The 21,651-nt window shown below is 40.9% G+C and overlaps 1 protein-coding gene across 4 annotated transcripts in view; it reads right to left on the bottom strand.

The window, feature by feature from the left end:
* Positions 1–21,651, bottom strand: part of ift80 (intraflagellar transport 80 homolog (Chlamydomonas)) — a 36,676-nt gene that overhangs the window by 7,564 nt on the left and 7,461 nt on the right. For 3 of the 4 annotated variants that reach the window (XM_058079138.2, XM_058079137.2, XM_058079139.2), the window contains exons 7-13: positions 20,285–20,374; positions 20,059–20,196; positions 4,796–4,975; positions 2,101–2,219; positions 1,533–1,607; positions 915–1,078; positions 164–228 (exon numbers count right to left, since the gene is read on the bottom strand). In XM_058079138.2, the coding sequence (XP_057935121.1) occupies positions 164–228; positions 915–1,078; positions 1,533–1,607; positions 2,101–2,219; positions 4,796–4,975; positions 20,059–20,196; positions 20,285–20,374 (831 nt within the window). The remainder of the gene's footprint in view (positions 1–163; positions 229–914; positions 1,079–1,532; positions 1,608–2,100; positions 2,220–4,795; positions 4,976–20,058; positions 20,197–20,284; positions 20,375–21,651) is intronic. The other variant, XM_058079140.2, reaches the window with a different exon arrangement.

Below are 21,651 nucleotides of genomic sequence, written 5' to 3'. Positions count from 1 at the left end.
AGAAGTTGTATGATGAAAATGAAAAAAGGAAAATAGTCCCTCACCACAAAGGAAGACGGCAGTATTGTAAAATTGCGTTAGGTCCAGGAGTTTGGTTAATTTCTCTGATAAGAATAAAATAGAGTCAGAGGCAGAAGCCCCTCCCAACAATGGAATAAGTTACCTTGTGAGTCAAACACTTCCCGTCACCGAGAGGTTTACCAGTCAGGGCATCAAAGAGTAGGATGACTTGGCAGGATTAACCAAAAAAAAAAAAAAGAATATAGCATGAACATTTGAAAACACAATGACTTGTAGTGTGTGTGTGTGTGTGTATATATATATATATATATATATATATATATATATATATATACCATAAATGCTCTAAATACAGTTGGGGCTAACAAATATTAGATGTGTCACAAGATCTTGCAAGTTTAAAATGTGACATGGCCATTGTCACTCATTCTCCCGGACGCAATCTCATCTATCGTCCTGTCCCGTGATAAACTGCAAAGACGATGGGGTGTTCATTTGAAACAGAGGCTGTTATTTCCAAAATTTTAAAAATCATTATATATAACAACTTGATTTTTTAACATCATACAGCAGCAACAGAACCAATGTAAACTAGAGGTATAGATAAAGCTGCTGAAAATAAAGCTCATACTCATCAGACCTCCAATGCAGCTACTGCCATCTTGTGGAGTTCAAAACAACTACATCAGGGGGTTACCTACAGCCACATCTGTGGTTAATGCCATTGTTTTTTGACCCAGTACTAATTACAGACTGGAGTTTATTTGCTTTTACAGACCCTGTAAAAGATGGTTTAGGAGACCCTGCAGTGAATAACTGAATAATAATAACTGAACGAATGATGTCTTTTAGAGCATTAATGGTATTTATACTTGAGACAATGACTCGCTTACCTTTTTCATCACTCTTGTCACGAATGGCAACTGTGTCGTTACTAAGTGAGACACACTGAGAGTTCAGGATATCGGCTCTCATACCAGGAAATTTAGGCGAGGATATCAGTCGACCCTCGTAGGAGAATATATACAACCCCGCCCCGTCCACGAGGAGAGCATGTCTGGGAGGAAAAGGGGGAGGGGTGTGGCAAGAAGATACAGTGAGTAGACTTTTATATGGATGCATTGCAGTTGTTCATCTAATAAACCAGATGGTAGGATTTTTACGCTCATTAAAAACAGCAACGACTTACTCAGCAGGATACTTGAGGCTTAGCTGTGATTATAGAATGACAAGTAATCTATTTAGCAGTTACGATGAGTGGCAGGGACACTACGCCGGAGCACTGCACAAGAGCTGCTCCATATTAATCTGATTTTCCCCAGCGGTTACACTATCACACTTATTATATGACATACTTTGGCTATGTTATAGTATAACTCCCGTGTAGATGTGTGTGTGTGTGTGTGTGTGTGGAGTGGTAGTAATGAAGCCTTGGAGAGGCTGTCAGGCGATCCTATGACCGTCTCCCGCTTTCTTGTTCCGCTGCTGCTGGGATAAAGCAAATGGCTCACCTCTCCGCTTGCAGAATGAGGCTGACTGTTCCCTCCTTCAGGTCAAATATGAGAGGAGTATTCCAGTTCTTTGTGCTGGCACAAACAAAAAAAACACAAATATGCACTCCTATTACTGCTTGAAATAGCAGACACCTAAATGAAAACAGCCAAGGCAAGGCAGAAAATAGAAAAATGTTACATTATTAGAACAGAAGGAAATGTATTAACAAAAATTATGCCATCACACAAAGGATGTTGGCTTGTTGGATGTATGTTAGCTTCAGTGTTACAGAATTTATTGAACATGTGTCATGTTGCAGGTGTGTGAATGTGTTTGGAAAGCAACGTCAGTGTGTTATCATTTGTTTTTTGCACTTGGCACACAATGCACTTGACTTCCTTTTTAAGGAAATCCTCTTTGACGATGAGGAGCAACATACTGGTTTGGCAGGGTATCTTGTGTGAATTGATGACCATATAAGGAGGCTTGTGTTAACTCTATAATCCAGCTACTTGTAGAGGAAATAAGAGAAAAAAATGCCCCTGTGGGAATACAGGATGCACAGGAATGAGTGAAGTACAGTACTTGTAGATATAGCACTGCAGGGATGTGGCGACCACGAGGTGCCCAAAAGCAAGGGAGGCTTTGATGACTCGATCTCTGAACTCCAACACGTCCACGGCGTCATTCATCACATTCCTCACCTGTGGAAAAAAATAGAGAATAACACATGAAAGATTAGTTATGTGCAAATAAAATGTTTGATTTATACACACAGGAAGTATATCAAATATCCAAGCATACATACGGTAACTGTGGTCAGAGAGAGATTTTAACCCGTCTGGAATGTGTGTGTACACGTGCTGCTGAGCTGCCATAGATAAATACTTTACCTAGCAGCTTCCTCTGTGAATGAATGAAAGGACCTTTTCCAGCGCCAGGTGAAAGGTGGGGTTATTTTTACAGCTTTACAAATCTTCCTCCTCTGCCCCCTCCCAGCAAGCCAAATTTACAAGAAACACCAGCAAGAATTAAAAAAAAAAAAAAAAAAAAAAACAACGTTCAACCGCAAGGTGGTAAATTTAGCTGGCTGATTCACAAACCACTGGCAGATGTACATGTTTAATGCGGGGCCGTGAGGAGGAAAGGTGGAGGAGGCAGCCAGAAAAAGTCCCTGCAAGGCAAAAAAAAAAAAAAATGGCTGATGACCTACGTGTTTGCTTAGCTCTCAGTAAAGATGCCAAATCCTGTTTTTGTCAAGAAGTGTATCCCTTTCAATGAGTATTTGGGTGTTAAATGAATGCAAATGATAGCTTGTGGTCAGTTTGAGTTTAAACAGTACAAAACAGTGGCGTCCAGGCAGGCAGCAACACAGGCTGGCCATTGTCATTGATGGCCTTCCTGGCTCCAAGTAGTGTGAGCCCATATTTTGGCATTTGTGTGCGTGACACATGATGGTTGCATATTTGTTGCACAATATAATGAGATCCTATTCAATAAAGGTGTGTGGAGAAATTTTGATTGTACAAATATATGTTAATTAGTACAGCATTTTAGAACTCAATTTACATACTTAAAATGTTGGTTGGATTGTTGTTTAACCTTCCTCTTGTGTTAGCGTTCTGGTATCACGGGTCGGTTTTGACCCATGTATTAAATCAGCTATAAAATACACTAAAAACAATCAGTTACTTCTCATCTCTTGGTTACCTTTTTAGGCTCATCCATGAAAATGTTGGTTTTAATACATTTGATGTGAGCATGTAGGCTTTTTTTGTCACTGTACATCTATGAACCTCAAAAGAATCATATTAATAAATTTAAGGTTCTTTTGTTAATCGGCTACTACTGAGGGATATAGAACAGCTTCACCACCAGCAACCTCTTCATCTGACTCGCATCATCTGTGTCTTCTGGATCAAACTCTACGTTGTCCTCCTGCTCATCTCAATGGCTATGCTGGTCTGTCCTCTCCCTCGTTGTCACGAAAAATTTGGTCCAGATCTCACTGTACTTCTTGTCATTCTTTCCGTGATCCAAATTGTAAATGTGAAATCAGCCAGTCAAATGAGTGAATTCACCTCACATGTATACTGGGAATACCAGTCAAAATGAGAATCCCCTGAAGCGTACATGATGAGAAGAGGAGCTGGTTGTCATTGTGTTGGCTAATTGTGCACTTATGATTTCAGTTTTGGCTCCAAATATTGCTTTATAATCATATTATTATTATTATTACTGGGGCGAAACCGACCCTAACAATACAGTGGAGTCTATGTCATAATTTCAACCAGACCATTTTAAAATTTAGTAAAAATTATTTTTTTTGTTTTATTTTGTTGAAATAGAGTTTCCTGGCAAAGTCAAAAAGCATCGATGCAATGAACAAATGTTAAGTGATTCTTTTTATGCATTAAAATGTAAAACGGGTCGGTGCTGACCCTAACACAAGAGGAAGGTTAAAATGAGCGGTATTAATGCTGGCTGAGCAGTTTGCTCCTTACCGCCATTACAACATTGGTTCTGTTGAAGATGGTAGTAGCTGCATTCCATGTATCATGAATATTATGTATCCCACAATTTTATCTTTCTTAAAATACTGGTTGGCTTGTCACGCTGTTATTTAAAATTAGCGGTATTAATGCTGGCCTTGGGCGGCACGGTGGGCGAGTGGTTAGCGCGCAGACCTCACAGGGTTCAATTCCACCCTCGGCCATCTCTGTGTGTTTGCATGTTCTCCCCGTGCATGCGTGGGTTTTCTCCGGGTACTGTGGTTTCCTCCCACATTCCAAAAACATGCTAGGTTAATTGGTGACTCCAAATTGTCCATAGATATGAATGTGAGTGTGAATGGTTGTTTGTCTATGTGTCCCCTGCGATTGGCTGACGACCAGTCCGGGGTGTACCCCGCCTCTCGCCCCAAGACAGCTGGGATAGGCTCCAGCACCCCCCGTGTCCCTCGTGAGGAAAAAGCGGTAAAAAGCTGGCCTTTTTCCAATTCTCCCCTGTTGGCAATTAATACACCGTCCTCCTTTGGCTTAGCTAAATAAACATCTCTGCAATAGTTACGGCATTTAAAATGTTAAAAAATTTGCAACACTTGCTGGAATATCGTCACCATTTCAGAAGTAGTCTGTTGAGGTCAGCGTTCAACTGAGTGTCATTCTTGTTATCTTGGTGCAGGCAGACTTATGGATACAGTTCTTCCATTTAATATCATTAGATTTAATAAATGAATGGTCCAGTGACGAAGTGTATCTGTGTGTGCAGCTCTCTCTACCTGCATAGTTTTCCTCTTGGTTAAAGTGATCATAAAGTTGTTCCACTCCCAGTGCTGCTCCACCACATTGGCAAAGATGACATGGCCATTCCCGCAGGCCCCGGCCACCTGTGTGCCATCAGCAGACCAGGCCAAGCTAAATACACTGCCTGTGTTGGGTTTCTCCAAAGCGTAGGACCACTGGAAGTAGAGGTGGAACATCAGTGTCAGTGTTGTGCATTTCATGACAATCTCCAACATATTTCTTTTTTTTTGAGTGCCTACAAGCAAATAGAAGTTTATAGAAGAGCTGAGAGTCAAATACCCGTGCACATAATGTGCATTGTGTTAGGGGAAAAAAAAGGGCCCAGTAAGTCAATCAGTGAGTTGTGATGAACTGTGAGACATCCAAGGAGTATGTGGTCCTGCCAAGTCCAGCAATGGCGCTCGTAAACATGTGCTCTGCTATCCTCATCTATCACACATGCAGGAGGGGGGGCTGAGATGAAGGCTGGAAGCAGGCTCGGACTAACAATTCCTTTTTTTTTTCTTTTAAAGCAATGATTTAGTGGTTCAACCTGAGACAGGGGTAAGCGAGATAGAGGTGTCACATGTCAAAAAAAGGACATCCTTAATATTTTTTAAATAGCTAAGCGGATATGATCCCAACCCCAGCTGAAATTCATGATTCTATAGTTTCCGTACCGCATTACTCTTACCTCCACCAAGCACAATAAGGAGGCATTGATTTCTCCTGGGTTGGTTGGAGGGTCACTGAGCGGATTAATGCCAAAACGACTTTTCTGAGTACTCCAATTTCCGGTGTATAAGTGGCTACATTTTTCTTAAGCTTTGAACCTTGTGTCTTATACAGTGATGCGGATAATTTGTGGTCGCTTTCTAGCCTCTTGACATCTGGTCTGCTTCAGAGCAGCCATTTTGTGCTTTGTGCGCACGTCCTTGTGATTATTCATGTGCAAAACCACTGATTTAATTTCCTATTTAATACCAAGTAAAATTCAGGCTGGAAAATAAATAAGACGTAATGCATTCATTTATTTGAAACAACTGCTTATCATTTAGACAATGTCGACATAATTGACTTGCTTTCAAATGTGTTCATGTTAATGATATACATGACCTCAAATGAGTATCAAAGTATATATGATATTTTTATTTGAGAATGGGTTTTAGAGCCTAATCGGAGGTACTGATATTTCAGTAGCAATCCGCACATCACTAGTCATCAGGGAGAAGGAGTGGAGAGGTGCATGTGATACGTATTAATCTTTTTTTCCCCCTTTTTAAATTTAGTGGGTGCAGGATACAGGTACAGATCACTGACACCTAATGTTGTACTTAAACAATTGCCCAAGAAGTAGCTGATTATTCTTGCAAAATGAAAACAAAAAAATAGAGGCAAAGTGTATATCCCTGGAAAAATTGCACCTATAAAATCAAAATGGCCGATTGCGAACGGTTACAGCACAAGTTCTTTGATTATTTATGTGTGACCCATCCTCATGAACATGTGTATCGGATATGGGATGCAGGTACTAGTATTTTCCTCGGTTGGCATCATTAATTTGTTCCAGAAGGTCTGACACAAACCGAAATGTACTCTAACCGACTCCATTTTTCCAATAAGAAGTAATGCAAATCCAATTATGGTAATCTGTTCCTTACACATAAAAATGTTAACACATAAAATAATTTCCTTTCTACTCGCCCATTTACAACTAATACAATTAGTTATTTGGGTTCACATCAATGAGAGGGCTGTGATGTGATTTATGAGAAGAGAAAAGTGACATCGGTAGCCTAAATGCAGCACGTTTGTGCTGTGGGCGAGCATGGAGAAAAAGCTCAGTGTGTTCGCTCCCTGGTGCGCACGCACACACACACACACAGCTGCGTGATCTGAGGTGTGGCCTTATATCCTCCGAGCTGGTTTTGAGGGGACTAAAACGTAACAGGTTAGCCGCTTTGATCTCCTCAGGTCCGCCTCTCTCCAATACGCACATACGTATTGGGCTCCCACTCCCAAGTAGTTAATGTCATATTGGGGACCCAAAATAGTTGCTGGAAAAATAAAAGCTGCCCTGCCTTCAGGACAAGAGACAGTTTGTTAAACTTCATTTGAATGACATTTAATTGCACCCCCACCTTTTTCCTACAACTCCAGCCGTCCTCACTCATCACAGCAGGGGCTGTTTTCCTTATTCAGGTTTTTTTTTTTTTTTTTTTACATTCACAACATGAGTGGAGATGTGCTGAGGAACCATCCAGAGTTTGAGCCAGCTTCAACATTAATGAGAGACATCATTTATTCTACAGATAACATTTTGAGATGGCCCACTCTGTGTTAAAGCACCTAGGGGAGGGTTGGGGAGTGAGGGTGGGAGAGAGGGGGTTGCCTGATGGATACAGCTGAATGCATACAACAGATTGTAATGAAGCACGACATGTGATACCTGCCAAAAAGGAGCACTGCTGGATTCACGCTTACCTAATGTTTTTAACACATTGAGCCGTTTTACTCCTTTGCGAGTCGGCCAACAATCCAGCGTGTGTGTGTTTATTCGTGTGCGCAACAAAAAGTTTCAAGATTAAGAAAGTACATGGAGAGAAAATACATTATAAGACAACAGATAAGAGTAACAAAAGTAATGGTAATGGGTTCATTTCATTTGAACATGCATCAGATTACAATTGAGTGCATCCCATAATCAGTTCACAGTTCCACATGTCCAAAAGGAGTAGGAAGAAGCAAAGCTTATTAAATCCTACCCCTCCATCTGGTACTTTTACAATCAGTAACTGTTACATTTGTTCACTTCCTGCTTTCCATAATACAGGTTTTTTTTTTTTTGTCCTGTACCAAAGTACGAGGTGATATGACCGTCCAATGACATAATGGGTACTATAGTAACTGTCCATATAGTGATATATATAGCACATAACGACTGGTTCAAGACATATACTGGTCTTAAATTTAGTTATTTTTGTCACACTCCTTCTTGCTTGTGCATATTGTATCTAGACTTAAAACCCTATTAAGAAACAAATGCGTAAAAGGTAAATTGTAGCTACTTTTCAACTGGTCTTAAGAGTTTGATCAGGTCTGTAGGTATAATATTGGCCGATATCGGTTGTCTGATACTGGCATAAAAAAGAAATTTGGTTCATACCGTTATCGTTGTTGTTGTTTTTTTTTTTACAAAGATATCGTTACACAAGTGATGGCATGCTCCACACAGCAATGGGAATTCAATAATTATTTCCAAGTTTTGTAAGTGAGGCACTTAAAGGGGACCTATTATGCTTTTTCCACTTTTCTGACCTATAAAATGTAGTTAGAATGTTGTATCTTCGTGTTAAACGATGCCAAAGTTTGCGCATTTGGTTTGCGCATTGGGTAGCAAGCGCTGAAAGAAGTTTGGGATGGCTCAAAATGCTCAGTTTCAAAAGGTGTGGTAAAACTGCCCCTTTGTGATGTCACAGAGGGGCGGACTTCTTTATATGGTTCATAGTCAGGGAAGCACTTTGGGCCTGTGACCAATCACAGCGGAGTGTGCATGCCCGGAGGCGGGCTGTGGGTAGAATAAATTAAAAAAACAGACAGTTTTGGTAGGAAACACAAATCAAGGGAAATACGGCTGGAATTTGTATAGATTGGGCAAAATCTAAAACATTTTCTGTGCAGGTTATCGTGTGTAGCTGCTCTATGGAAGACCACAACTCAATACAAAGGGTCGAAAAAGTAGCATAATGGGTCCTCTCTAAGAGTACCGCACACTTCAGACATTGGAAGCTGTGCATCACATCCATACTAGCTTAAATTCAATGAAAGCAACAAAGTTTGCAACAAATTTAAGCAAAGGTGGACAAATATTGTACAAAAAAAAAAGAGACTCGCAGAAGCAATGTATAAAGATTTGGGGTGAGCGATGAAGTCTTGCTTGTTATTCAACCCCCCTGTGTCTATAATGGGCAGCTTTGTGGCCAGAGAGAAGGTGACAGACATGACGTGTAGTTCTTAGTCAAGCCGTGGTGGGTGAGCGGGGGTGGGGTATTCCTCGAACTCACAATGAGCTCATACACATAGAAGATGTATAGAAAGCGGTAAATGTATGGCTGTGCATGTACACTACGAGGTCTGGTAATCCAACGCCTCAGACGATCACTCAGCAAAGCAAATACTCAGCTATCCTGTGTGTGTGTGTGTGTGTATGTTGACGTGTGTGTTGATGTGACTCAGACCAACACACGTTAGTTGCATGAAGGTGACAACCCATGAGAGCCTAGAAGTGATCGTCTGGGATGTAGTAGCAGTACAGATATTACGGAGAAAACATGGCGATGTTGCATGAGTGTTGGCAAGTACTGGGGGTGCTGCGGTTCATATGTGAGTATATGAGTGTCATCATGGAGGAGTACCAGCCTATGCAACTTAGGTGAATGCCATGTGCAAGAGGATAAAGGCAGTCATAGATAATGCTGCTTACACTGAATATTTATGCTCACCGAATAGTAAATCTATATTGCTATTTAAGGTTTCCACAGATGACTGCAAGTCAACTATCATTTCTATACTATTGTCCCTTAAAAAGACGTATCTATGCATCTATGAACTCTGTAAGAGTGTGGTGGCCTTGCACAGCTCCTTCTGAAGGGAGTGGGGATGGGCGTGTTTTGGAGCTTGGGCCAAGGAAGGGGTTAATGACACATGTCTAACACTAATAGCTCCCAGGGGAGATATCTGCTGATTCAGCGCCATTATGTTGGCATTAAATATGTTGCAAACACTCCCCTTGATGCACGTCAACAAAATGTTGACCTTGTGAGACTGATGTTTTCCTAGCCCTTTTTATCTCTGGCACGCCTGTCACTCGGAGGCGAAAGAAGTTTCAACTACTATTAGTGTAAATTGGTCAACCTTTTCAAGCCTGCTATGGATGCATGTTTACACCCAAGTGACTGTAATCCACATGAGGTAACAAACTATTAAGTGACAGTTGTAGCATCCTTGCTGCCTAACTCTACCTAATAATACCAGTATAAAAAACATAATGACTAATAGATGTTAAAAACAGAAAAAGTAAAATGACACCTAATAGAGAAGCCACTATTAAGATGAATGTATTATTCAAAAATGTTAATAATCAACAATTTTGACAGATGTGACAAACAAAAACTGAGTGAAACCATGTCTTTATAAGCCAAAAAGGATGTGTGGATAGGTTAAAGAAGTGCTAGCCTAGCCTTGTGTGATTGGGAGCCTAACTAGTGGAGGGTTAACAGCCTTACATAAATCACAACAGCTGGACGATGCTCAGCAAAGCCAGCTGGCTTCAGTTTGCCTGTGGCTCTGTGTGCAGGACCGGACCTGGCAGTGCAGGTACAGAGCGTAAATCCTCACACACAATAAACAAAACACACGTGTGCGAGTGTAATAGACACTAAACATATATACAAGTATCTGGCCATAAACAGACAACGTGCCTGAAAACGCTGACACTGAGCTTCTCTTTTAAGCCCAAACCAATTCTGTAAGGTGTAAGTGTGAGCAGGAGTAGGACTATAAATAAAACCAGTTGTTTTGGGGAGGCGGTTTTGGATGGGGTTTCATCAATCTTTGGGGGAATTATGAGGGCTTGTAAACGTCAGCTTGCAGTGACCCCTCTACTCAAAATGGGGTTGACTACAAGGATAGGAATAGCTATGGACTATGTTCACAACCACTGAGACCAATATGGTTAAACATCTTTGATTGGAAACGAGGCCGAGATGATTGAACTGGGCTTTAGACACATATCCACGTCTTTATCCAGAGTCAATTCTAATGTGACATGTACATCTTTCTTCAGTTGCTACCTACAAAAAACAAAATTAGTATATAATACACCACCACGTAATTATATCATACAATCAAACAAAATGCAACTCAACATAGATTACATTAAACTGAAGCAAACTGAAGTGGTCGCTTAATGGTCGCTTAATCTACAACCTTTACTGGGCCAAGGCACATATTTTAGATTTGAAAACTCTCATGGCACAAAACCAAACACAAATGTTGTAGAAATGGGAAGAGAAAGACACACAGGTTAACTGTGTACCTACCATCTACGGTAAGAGCATGTATCGTATTTTCCGGACTTTTTCTCACACTTTTTTTTCATAGGTTGGCTGTTCCTGCAACTTATACTCCAGAGCGACTTGTAAATGAAAAAAACTTTTGTGTTACATAAACACCGGACAACTTTTCTGTTCATGTTTATTTTTTGTGTAGCTGAATAACCATTGTGTTAGCATATCTTACACATATTAGCCTGTTCTCTATTCCTTTATTGTTAGAACTTGCCTTCCAAGAGGACGTAATGTCTGTTTTGGTCAAGTAGTTGGTAAAATAAATTACCCAAAAAAAATGCGACTTATACTCCAGTGTGACTTATGTATGTATTTTTTCTACCTAATTATGCATTCCTAGCCTTGTGCGTCTTATACTCCGAAGCGACTTATAATCCAGAAAATACGGTCATTGTTCTGTCTGTCACTATACGTCACTGACAGAGATACTGTAGTTGAACACAGATCCATTATTTGTAGAAGATACTATATATTCCATTTCTGACAAAAATTTTTAACCAAGTAAGGTCAAACGCTTATAGGATGCACATTGTTATCTCCATCAAAATTACCAGGTTAAAGCTCCCAGGTTTCACAAAACTTTGGCGTTTGAACTGCCATCCTCCGAGATCTCAATGTAGTTTGCAAGATCTGCCTTAATTTTTTGCTAAGGGCCATATTCAATAACTGTTGTAATACACAACCATAATTTGCAGTGTTATTAAGTAGCCGTTATTACACCACTGATATTAAAAGTTGAGACTTGTTTATTAACAGTGATTCATGTATGCTGTGGTTGTCGTTGCGAGTACAGGTAATAAAAGGTTTGCAATAGCAACAGTTTGATTTATTCTGCTATCATCTGTGAGAAAATCACTTTTAAAACAAATCATCTAGCTGGCTGTGTTAAACTGTATTAGTTAAGCAAACTCTGTCATCTTAATTGCGCTTAGAAACATTTTCGGTACAAGAGAACATTTGGCCATGTGTGATTATGCAACTGTTCAAGTACACTTGCCATCTCCAGGGGTACACAACAATAAGCCGCAGCCAATCCATGCATAAAGCGGGAGGGGGAGCTCTACAGATGTCTCTGTTGCAAGACTTACCTTGCAAGGGCAGACAGTATGGACACTTATGAGTGTGGAGTGGCACAAGTTGGAGCTTTGGCAGTGCAAGGGGAAAGGGAGGAGTGGGGGAGCCAGCCAGAGGATAGATAGAAGACAGAGCAGGGGGTGGGGGCACAAGGGAGTGTATAAGAGAGCAAGAGAGAGCGAGAGGGCGGGAGGGACGGAGAGTAATGATCTGCACATGGTTTCATGTTGGAGCCTTAACATAGTAACCATAGACACATGCTGGGGCCTCCTGGGACTCATCAGCAAGACACAGCTGTGAGCTGGACAGCAGTCTTCTATTAGCACCAACTATGCACACATGTGCTTGCAATCTCTCTCAAACACACACACACACACACACACAAACGCGTGCACACACACACATGCACACGCACGCACACACACACAATTTAGGTATTTGGTTATGTTTTGGCATGCAACAACGGGGTCAAAACAAATTAGACCCTTCACCCAGCTTTAACACTGGTTATGAGGTCAGAAAAGTGTCAAGAAAATAGTAATCACTTGATCACGTGACTATGTACTCGGTTTGCGGGGACGACATAGAAACCATTAAAAGAGACTAACCTACTTTCATTGATGCAGTTTGGTGAAAATTCTAAATAAATAACAGTACATGGCATTAATACACTGATAAGCGACACCATTATCTATCACTCTACTTATCAAAGACTTAGCAAAATATTTATAAATCAATTGTATAATTTACAGTTCTCAATTTTGACAATGTCTAAGTGGTATTCATTTAGCAACATAGTTGTAATCTGCTGATTATTGCACAGTAGAGGTGCATGACCTTAGCACGTTGCTTTGATCTGTTGAACTTCTTTCCACAAATTGAACCAAAAACTAAACATTATAAATTTTAAATAATGAGTTGTAGCAATTCTAGCTGCTCTTACTAATCATTTACGTTGATGTGTAGTTATGTAAACACAGATGTAAAATAGACTGCAGATTAGCTTCATGTTTACGCTACAAGAACTAATGTCATATGTAATGATCGTGTTTTGATCTTAAGTAACTTTGATCAAATGTGGTCTTAGTACAGTTTTGGCTTGAAGGTTAACACCACGGAAACTGTTGGAACTCCGATGGAAAAAAAACGGTCACACGTCGCGAACAAGTGACGCCGCGAGTGCGGGTAGAATTGCAAGGTGTACATAAAGCATTTCATATGCAGTTCAAATATTGTACAGTAAAGTCTTGTTATATCGATATTCTCGGGAGTCGGAAAAAATACCGATATAACCGGACTATCCATATATCCGATCCTGCGCCGAACTGCATTAAAAGTGGGCGGATCTTTGATATGGCATGTAATTTTCTCCTTGAGTTCATGGATTGCGTATCTAGCATGCTTTTGTACTACAATAAATTTTGTACTACAGTAAATAAAAATAAACTTACGCTGTAGTGATTACCGGTTACCGGGACATAATTCACCCCGGAACTATCGATAGGGAAGGTGTTGCCACCCGGAGGGGTAGGCGCGAGGGACGGGTGTTTTCCGCTGTGTGTGCTGCACTCTGGTGGTGGAAGTGTGAAAAATAAAGTTGACTGGAAGCAGCCGTTCGCCGTGTTCTTTTTTGGTATTGAAATCCTTAAGCAAAGATTGATTTAAGCTGCTTTTGTATCGATATAAGCAGACCAAATTGGCTGGCGGGAGATGAAAAGGGCATCCTAGTAACCGGATTATCATAATAACCGTGTATCGTACTAACGGAGCTAATTATATCATAAAAGACTAGAAATTTGCCGGGAAATGAAAATAGTATCGTAATAAGTAGTAATTCGTTTTAACCGATATCGATATAACGAGACTTTACTGTATTGTGTATTATCAGTCACAGTAGTGATGCCGTAGTTCCTAGTCTGATGACTACGCTCTTCTAGCAAGACATATTTTCGTGGCCCATGGTGACAGTGGGGTAATGGCATGGGCAGGCATATGTTATGGACAACAAACGCATACATTTTATTCATTGTTATGCAATTCATCCACGACCATTACCTTGCTGTAGCAAGGATCAGTACACAAAACATTCCAGCATGCCCAAGGGATATGTCACAAATTGAGCATGTTTGGGATGCTCTACATTGGCATATGACAGCATTTCCCAGTTCATGCCAATGAATAATCACCCTGTCTATTAAGCATCCTAATATGCCACATCTGTGAAGTGGATGAGTTATCTCAGTGCTCTACTTATTTATCTAATTGTGAATATTTGAGAGCAATAGGCCTTTTGTGTATGCAAAAAAAGAGTTTTAGATGTTTGAGTTCCAGCTGGAAAATCGACCGGTGGACTTCTTCATACCCCAAGGCTCCTCCCCACTCCATGTTCAAAATAGAAATGCACAGGGCAAAAACAAAACAGCTTTTAAGGGCACTGTGAAAGTAGCTATGATCAACATGGAGCACCATTTTGATCCATTTGGGTGCCAAGATGAGTAGGAGCCAAATTTACACCCTTTTCAAGCCGCTAGTCTTTAATAACGGCACTTAATGAACTCAGAGTTGGCAGCAACATTTGAAAAGATACACCAGATGCACAGTCCTATTATTTGACTGCATCGGTTACCCAGTGACACCCTCTTTACACCTTTCCATCCCTCCTTCATTCCCCCTTCATTCTCTGCAAGTGTGACATGTTTGTTTAACAAGGAGGGCTAGTGATTTTGCCAAGAATGATGAATCTGCCAACGTCTGGGAGTTGGGGGTTTGAAATGGTGGTGACAAAAAAAATAAAAAAGGGACAAAAACAGACTGAGGGAGAGAAACTGGAGTGAAAAAGAAACCAACATCTTTTATGTAGACCCAGGCTTGCTTCTTAAGCCAACTTTACAGGATATATTGGACAGGCCCCCACCAATCAGCCCCCTAAAGGCACTCTTTTTTTTTTATGCAACCCTCCCTTTTACTTTCCAACAAGGCATGCATTTAGCGTAACTCTTGAGAGGTGTAAAAGTAATACCGTGTCAACACGTGCCTCTCACTCAAAACAAACCTGTACAGTATAGATGCTTGCACAAAGCATTGGGGTCAACACTGTATGTGCCCCATGTTTCGTGCACTCTGGATGAAAAACATGTTTAGAATCACCTACAATACCATAACTAATACAAAGTATAACTCTTCCAATTGACAGTATACGTAGTCAACATGCAGGTACTACGCAACAGTGAAACTGACTGCCTCAATCGAAATGTCCAAAATTTCGAAACAAACAATTAACATACAAATGCAAAGAGAAATCAGAGAATGACTTGAGTGGGCTACTCAAGCAGCCTCACTTCCAAAGCCAAAAAGAAGAAAAAGGGGGAGTCAGGAAGCAAGAAATAGCATGCAAGAGCACAGACTGGTAAAGGGAGGGGAAGAGAGAGAGAGAGCTGCTCTGCTGCTGACTCAGGATTCTCTTTGTTTGACCACGCTCGCTCACTCTTGCTCGAGTTCTCAGTTACACACGCTCCCCAAACATACGCTTTTTTTTTTTTTTTGCTTTCACGTGACGTTTCTTAGTCAAATCCTTGTACTGGTTATTTCACTTCTACTGTACTGTGGAACCCTTTCTGTTGGGTTTCCAACCCCTTACGTCTGCTGCCCTTTCCTTTCCCCAACTACCCTTCTCATGTGATGAAAACAGCCACCAATGCTAATACGCGCCAACTAATAAACTGACAGCAGTTTCTTTTCCTGTTTCATACTCCATCCAACAGTGGCTCACTTTTGAGAAGCTTCACTGCCTTCCAGCTGGGGCTATTTCCAGATGTTGGTTGTGTTGGTTGGATCCCAGCTGCCACAAAGAGAGTCTCAGGTATATGCTTCCCCTAATGTAAAAAAATAAGAGGCTACACTGCCATGAAATAGAGAGTCAGAATGTAAAGTCTTGTTTGCACCAACTGGTTCGGTTCTGCTCCGGACAGTTCAATATGCTTAGTCAGCAAAACCCTGAATTATTTTTATTGTAGTATATTATAGTATTTTCAACGTACTATAGAAATGAAAATTGGATATACTTAAGAGGAGTCAGGGTACAAAGCAGGAAATAAGTCAACACATAGCCATTAGTCTAAATAGTGAGTACAGGATCAAGTGTCAATATTTAGTGTGAGCACCATTGTCATCTAGCACTGCCTTAGACCTGTGATTCTCAACTGGTGGGTCGCGACCCAATGTGGGGTCTTTGCCAAAATAAATAGTGTAATGACCCAATGTCCATGATCGCACCACCTACTGTGTGCCATTCGGTCCTTGTAGGAGCTTAGTTGACATTGCAAATAGTAAGTCGACCCTGTTTCCAGATAATGTTGGCCTCCACCAAGGCTGCGATACAGTTCATAATTTTCATGAACAGAATTTCTCGCCACAGCCAAGGCATCGAGGGAGTCCAGTTCGGGGGCCTTAGAATCTAATTTCTGCTATTTGCCGACAATGTGGTTCTGATGGCCTCTTGGGCCTGTGACATTCAGCGTTTACTGGAGTGTGATGCTTCTGAGATGAGACTCAGCACCTTCAAATCTGAGGCCATGGTTCTCAGTCAAAAAGGGTGGAGTGCTCCCTTCGGGTTGGGGATGAGGTCTTGGGCCAGGTGGAGGAATTGAAGTATCTCAGGGTCTTGTTCATGAGTGAGGGAAGGTGGGAGTGTGAGGTCAATACGCAGATCAGCGCAGCGTCTGCAGTAATGCAGTTGCTGTATTGGACCATCGTGGTGAAAAGGGAGCTTAGCCGGAAACCAAAGCTCTCAATTTACCAGTTGATCTATGTTCTCACAATCACCTATGGTCATTAGCTTTGGGTCATGGCCGAAACAACAACATCACGGACACAAGCAGCTGAAATTATTTTTCCGAGTATGGTAGCTGGACTCACACTAAGAGATAGGATGAGGAGCTCAGTCATCTGGGAGGGGCTCAGAGTAGAACTACTCCTCCTTCGACTGTTGAGATGGCTCAGGTGTCTAGTCGGATCCCTCCCGGACACTTCCCTAGTGAGGTGTTTTGACCCATCCCTGTACATGTCTACTTCATATTCCCCCCAATGAACCGCCACTCTGCGGTGCAGGCAGCACTCGTGCAGCCACAGACCATGACCCTACAACCACCATGCTTGACTACAGGCGAGAAAATTATCTGGGTACTCGCTTGTGACATTCTTGGAACCTTTAAATGTAAATGCTCCTGAGGTGGTACAATCTGTAACTTGTATGACAGTTAATAATGTTAGTGGTTCCATTGAATTTTATACAAATGCAACATAAAACAAGTTGGATAATTCTGTTAGCACAGTAGAATTTCTTAGTGAATTATTATTTTTTTCAGATTGGGAATTCCTTACAGTTAAAGAAAAATCATTTGTCATGATAAACCAGGTTGTTGTAAAACCTAAAGACTGTGCAGCGTAAACGAATCATAAAATACCTAAACTAAACAGAACTTAGATTTACGGCATGGTCGTACAGTTGAGTGAAAAAAAGGGGGAAAAATGTGTAGTGGAGGGAGGACGACGAATGGATGAGGGGGGGTGGGATGCAAGAGGGAGATTGCCTGGCACAATGAGTCCTACTTGTTAGCCAGTGGCAGTGTCAGGGATCGTGACAGGGTCCAGACGCTAGACACCAGCTGCAAGCGCCTCGTAAATAGACTGCTGTCTCGCAGGCACATTTGCACGACAGGGGCTGCGCACGCACGCAGGCAGGCATGCGGGCACATGCATATACTATGGGAGTCACACAGACACTGACTTATTGTTTCTCCCAAATCTTGTAAAAAAAAAGGGACAGTGGACCTCTTTGTGTCATGTCTTGTTAAAACTCCTGTGAAGAGAAATAAACTCCACACAGAGACACACACAAAATATCAACCAAATCCCAAACGCATAACAACCATCATGTATTTAAAACATTTTTGTCGACTTGTGCGCACTTCAACGTCAATGTAAACTTCTCTCTCTCTCACGCACACGCGTGCACACACGCGCCCACACACATACACAAGTGTGATAATAGCAAGGCGGAGTGAGTATTCAGGGTAAGAGGAGAGTCAAGTTGGATGGGAGGTGAAGGGGTTAAACGTGCAGTGCTGATCCTGCTGAGCCAGCAGTCGTAGTTAAAGTGCAAGGTTTCATTGTATCAGATACAGAATGAAACTCCTTACCATTAGTCACGCTAGTACTAACAGGAAAAAAAAAAAGTTTAGCAGCTGCTTAACCCTTGCGGGAGCACAGCAAACAAGACATGGCACCCAAAGGTCTGCGTTTCTGTGTAAACTCACAACCGTGGTTATTGTGGCTGAATTGACACAATAAAAGAAAAAGCACCAAGGTGGAGAGACCTACTATTTTTTCGTCTCCTTAATTCCCGCTCCTCCTCCTTCGGCAAGCCTCCCACGCCACGCTACAGTACACAGAGTCTCGGTGGAGCTTTAGGGAGGAGAAGGCAAGCGTACCCTTCCTCCAGTTCAAGCAGGGTAGGGCCATAATCCTCTTCATCAAGGCACACCAAAGTAAGGCAAGTGGCGCAACGGGCAAAGAATGGAACAGATCAACCACATAAACAAAGCCATAATAAGAGGAACTCCTTATTATGGCTTAGTTTATGTGGTTGCTGAATTGAATCAATGCAAAAAAGTAATGACAAATTGTATTAAATGTTGCCTGTTTAGAGTTTTAATGCACGCTGCTTTCATGAGAATTTCATCAGATTTTGCACAAACCGTACTATAGTTTGACGAGTCCTGCCTCTAGCGCAACATCAGCTGGGATAGACTCTCGCCTCTTACCCGTGAACACTGAACAGGAAATGATCAAAAACGAATACCTATCATATTTCAGCAACCACAGTATATCTTCTCAAGGGTCAATACATAACTTAAGTGTCGTCAGTTTAACACTTGCAAAGCAATACTGTGGAACCTAGCATATTTGGGATTCAGAATTCCTATCCCTGTATGTATTTTCTCTACAAAAAACATATTATTGATCATCTTTCACTAGGATTTTCCGATGGTGAGTACCTATGCATTTTATAACTTAATTTTAGAACTCATTTTAACTTCCTTTGTCTCCAGCGAACAATGGCAATTGGAAATAGACAAGGAGTCCTGTGTAGCTGAATGCAATAACAGTCGCCTTTATTGCAAATGTTGATCCAAAATCACAGAATAAAGAAAGGTTTGGATGTGGAGAATCGAGCCAGTGCGTCAATGCAGCAGATTAATCACTGCCTTACGGGACTGTCAAAATTCATTTTTTTTAATATGCATCTCCGCTACTCACATTTATTAGCTACTCAAAATGTAACCCACAAATAACAGACAGCTACTTACTGAATAGATTTTCTTCAGAAATCAGTCACAGAATATGTTGGAATTTATGTTTCGCTCTATGATCCCCCAGCAGTCATGTTTGACAGTTGGGAAGACAATTATCTTTGTACTCACTTGTGTTGCCAACAATACGGAAATGTGAGGGGTCTACTCACTTTTGTGACTGTAAATTGTGTAGGCAATACACACAAAAACAATTTTGTGGGAGTTACCGTAATTTAATCCATGTTATGACATGTATTATAGTAAGACCTTACCCTTACCCCAAGCTATAACCACTAAATTATAGATGACTGTAATGTAGTCCCTCCATTTTTGATTATACTGTATATATAAAAAATATGAATATATCCTGAAGCTTCTTATTTAATTATTGTAGTTTTGTCTGCATAGTACATACGCATGTGCCATATAATAATATGTAGCATATAACAACAACCATGTTCAATCATATATGATCATATGCAACTGTATTTAATAATTTTGTCAAACCTGAACCTTTTGGCCCATGTATAGTACTGAAGTACTATTACATTTTGACATTTATTAGATGTCATAAAAGCGTGCCATGATCAATGTCTCTGGTGGAAAAGTTTGAAAAATGTGAGTGTATGACTACACTAATGCGAGTCAAGAGTCACACAGGTAGTATTTTCTATTCAATAGTAAAGGTAAAATAGCTGTTCTTACCCCGGTCTTGTCGCAGAGTCGCAGCGTGTTGAAGGAGCCCACAGCAAACACTTCTCCATCTGGAGCCCAGGACAAGGAGGTGACTGGGTAGTCATGTGACAGCGAGGAATAAAGCAGGCGGCCAAAGCTGTCCCACACCTGTTGAAGGGGCAACGTGGGACTTTTGAAGGGGCAACAACAAAAGCGGCAGACATCGAGTTCTAGTATGCCCAAAAACGCTGCTTACTTTATATTTACAGTCCTCTCCTCCCGACAGTATGAGGTCATTGACTGCGTTCCAGTCCACCTTCAGAATGACCCCATTGTGCGCCTTCCACTAAAAAAGAGACAGAGACAACTCAGTAATATAGCATATTACATAGCAGAATAGCAAATAAAATTAATATTGTCATTTTGTGCTCCTCCTAACCCCCCTGACTGCTTGTTATTAATGTTGTCCTCCAATTTTGGATCAACATTTGCAACAAAAGTGGCTGTTGTGATTGTTGGATTAAATTCAGGTCCAGAACCCTAACTCCCATTCGGTAGTATTAGTACTCAACACTAATGAATGATAATGTAAGATGATAGATACAGAGGTTTGGAGGACGTATTTGCTGTGGACTACACTGCTATGAATACTAGCAGTTGATGTTTACAAAATACAAGAGTCTTCAACTTGTTTTGCTATATTGCTATTTATCTCTAATATTGATTATTACACCATGATTGTGAGAAAATCTTAACTACATCACCATATTGTTACATTATCTTCTTTGTATTAAAAAAATCACATATGGAATACAAGAAGTGAATAAATGTACAACAGATTTTTTAGGATTATATAAGTTTTGCTTTTTCCTACTCCTTTTGGACATGTGGAACTGTGAATTGAATTATACGATGTATTCCAGTGTAACGTGTATGCATGTTCAATTAAAATGAAACCATTACCATGAACGCTGGGGGTAGATAGTGGTCATTAAGGGGCTGTCCACATCAAAATTTTCTTTCGTCGACATTCTGAGTGCCGTGAAACAGTATTTTTTTTCCAAAACGGCTTATAGAGTGGGAAAATCGGATAATGCAGGCTCGTCATTTCCATGTAGACAACCAACTTACCTACTTCGACTCGCATTTTGTTGTCTTAGACTCCAAAATAACTTCCACTATTCACATGCGTTCTTTCTTCTTCTATAGTTTCGTGTGTCACATGGTTCTGCCTGATCAGTGTGCCTTGTGTATTACATTGTTTTCACCCAGTGAGCCGTTCCCATCTGGAGGCAAAGATTAACTAATCCCACACAATGTGGACATGAATTGAAAAAAAATTCAAATCCCAGGAACATTTTCATATGGACAGGACCTTAATGGCTTTGTGTATAAAAGATGACAAAGCTACATGCTATTAGAAGTGAAGCCTCCCTTACTGAAGCCTTCAGCCAATGTTTGAAGTGTGTTTAAATGACATCTGCTTTGGTTCGTGTGGTTGTGGTGCTCCTGACAGGCATAGAAAGAAATCGCCATTGAAGTAGATTACGTAGCTGTTTAAGGTGCCACTGTATATAAAACATTCATACATTCATTTCTACCGCTTATCCTCACGAGTTGCCA

Source organism: Doryrhamphus excisus, linkage group LG8 (assembly GCF_037039965.1).
Source record: "Doryrhamphus excisus strain RoL-2023G ecotype Guam linkage group LG8, RoL_Dexc_Guam_v1.1, whole genome shotgun sequence".
Taxonomy (NCBI): domain Eukaryota; kingdom Metazoa; phylum Chordata; class Actinopteri; order Syngnathiformes; family Syngnathidae; genus Doryrhamphus; species Doryrhamphus excisus.
Note: the sequence above shows the minus strand (reverse complement) of the source record. Positions and strands in the feature narration are given on the sequence as shown.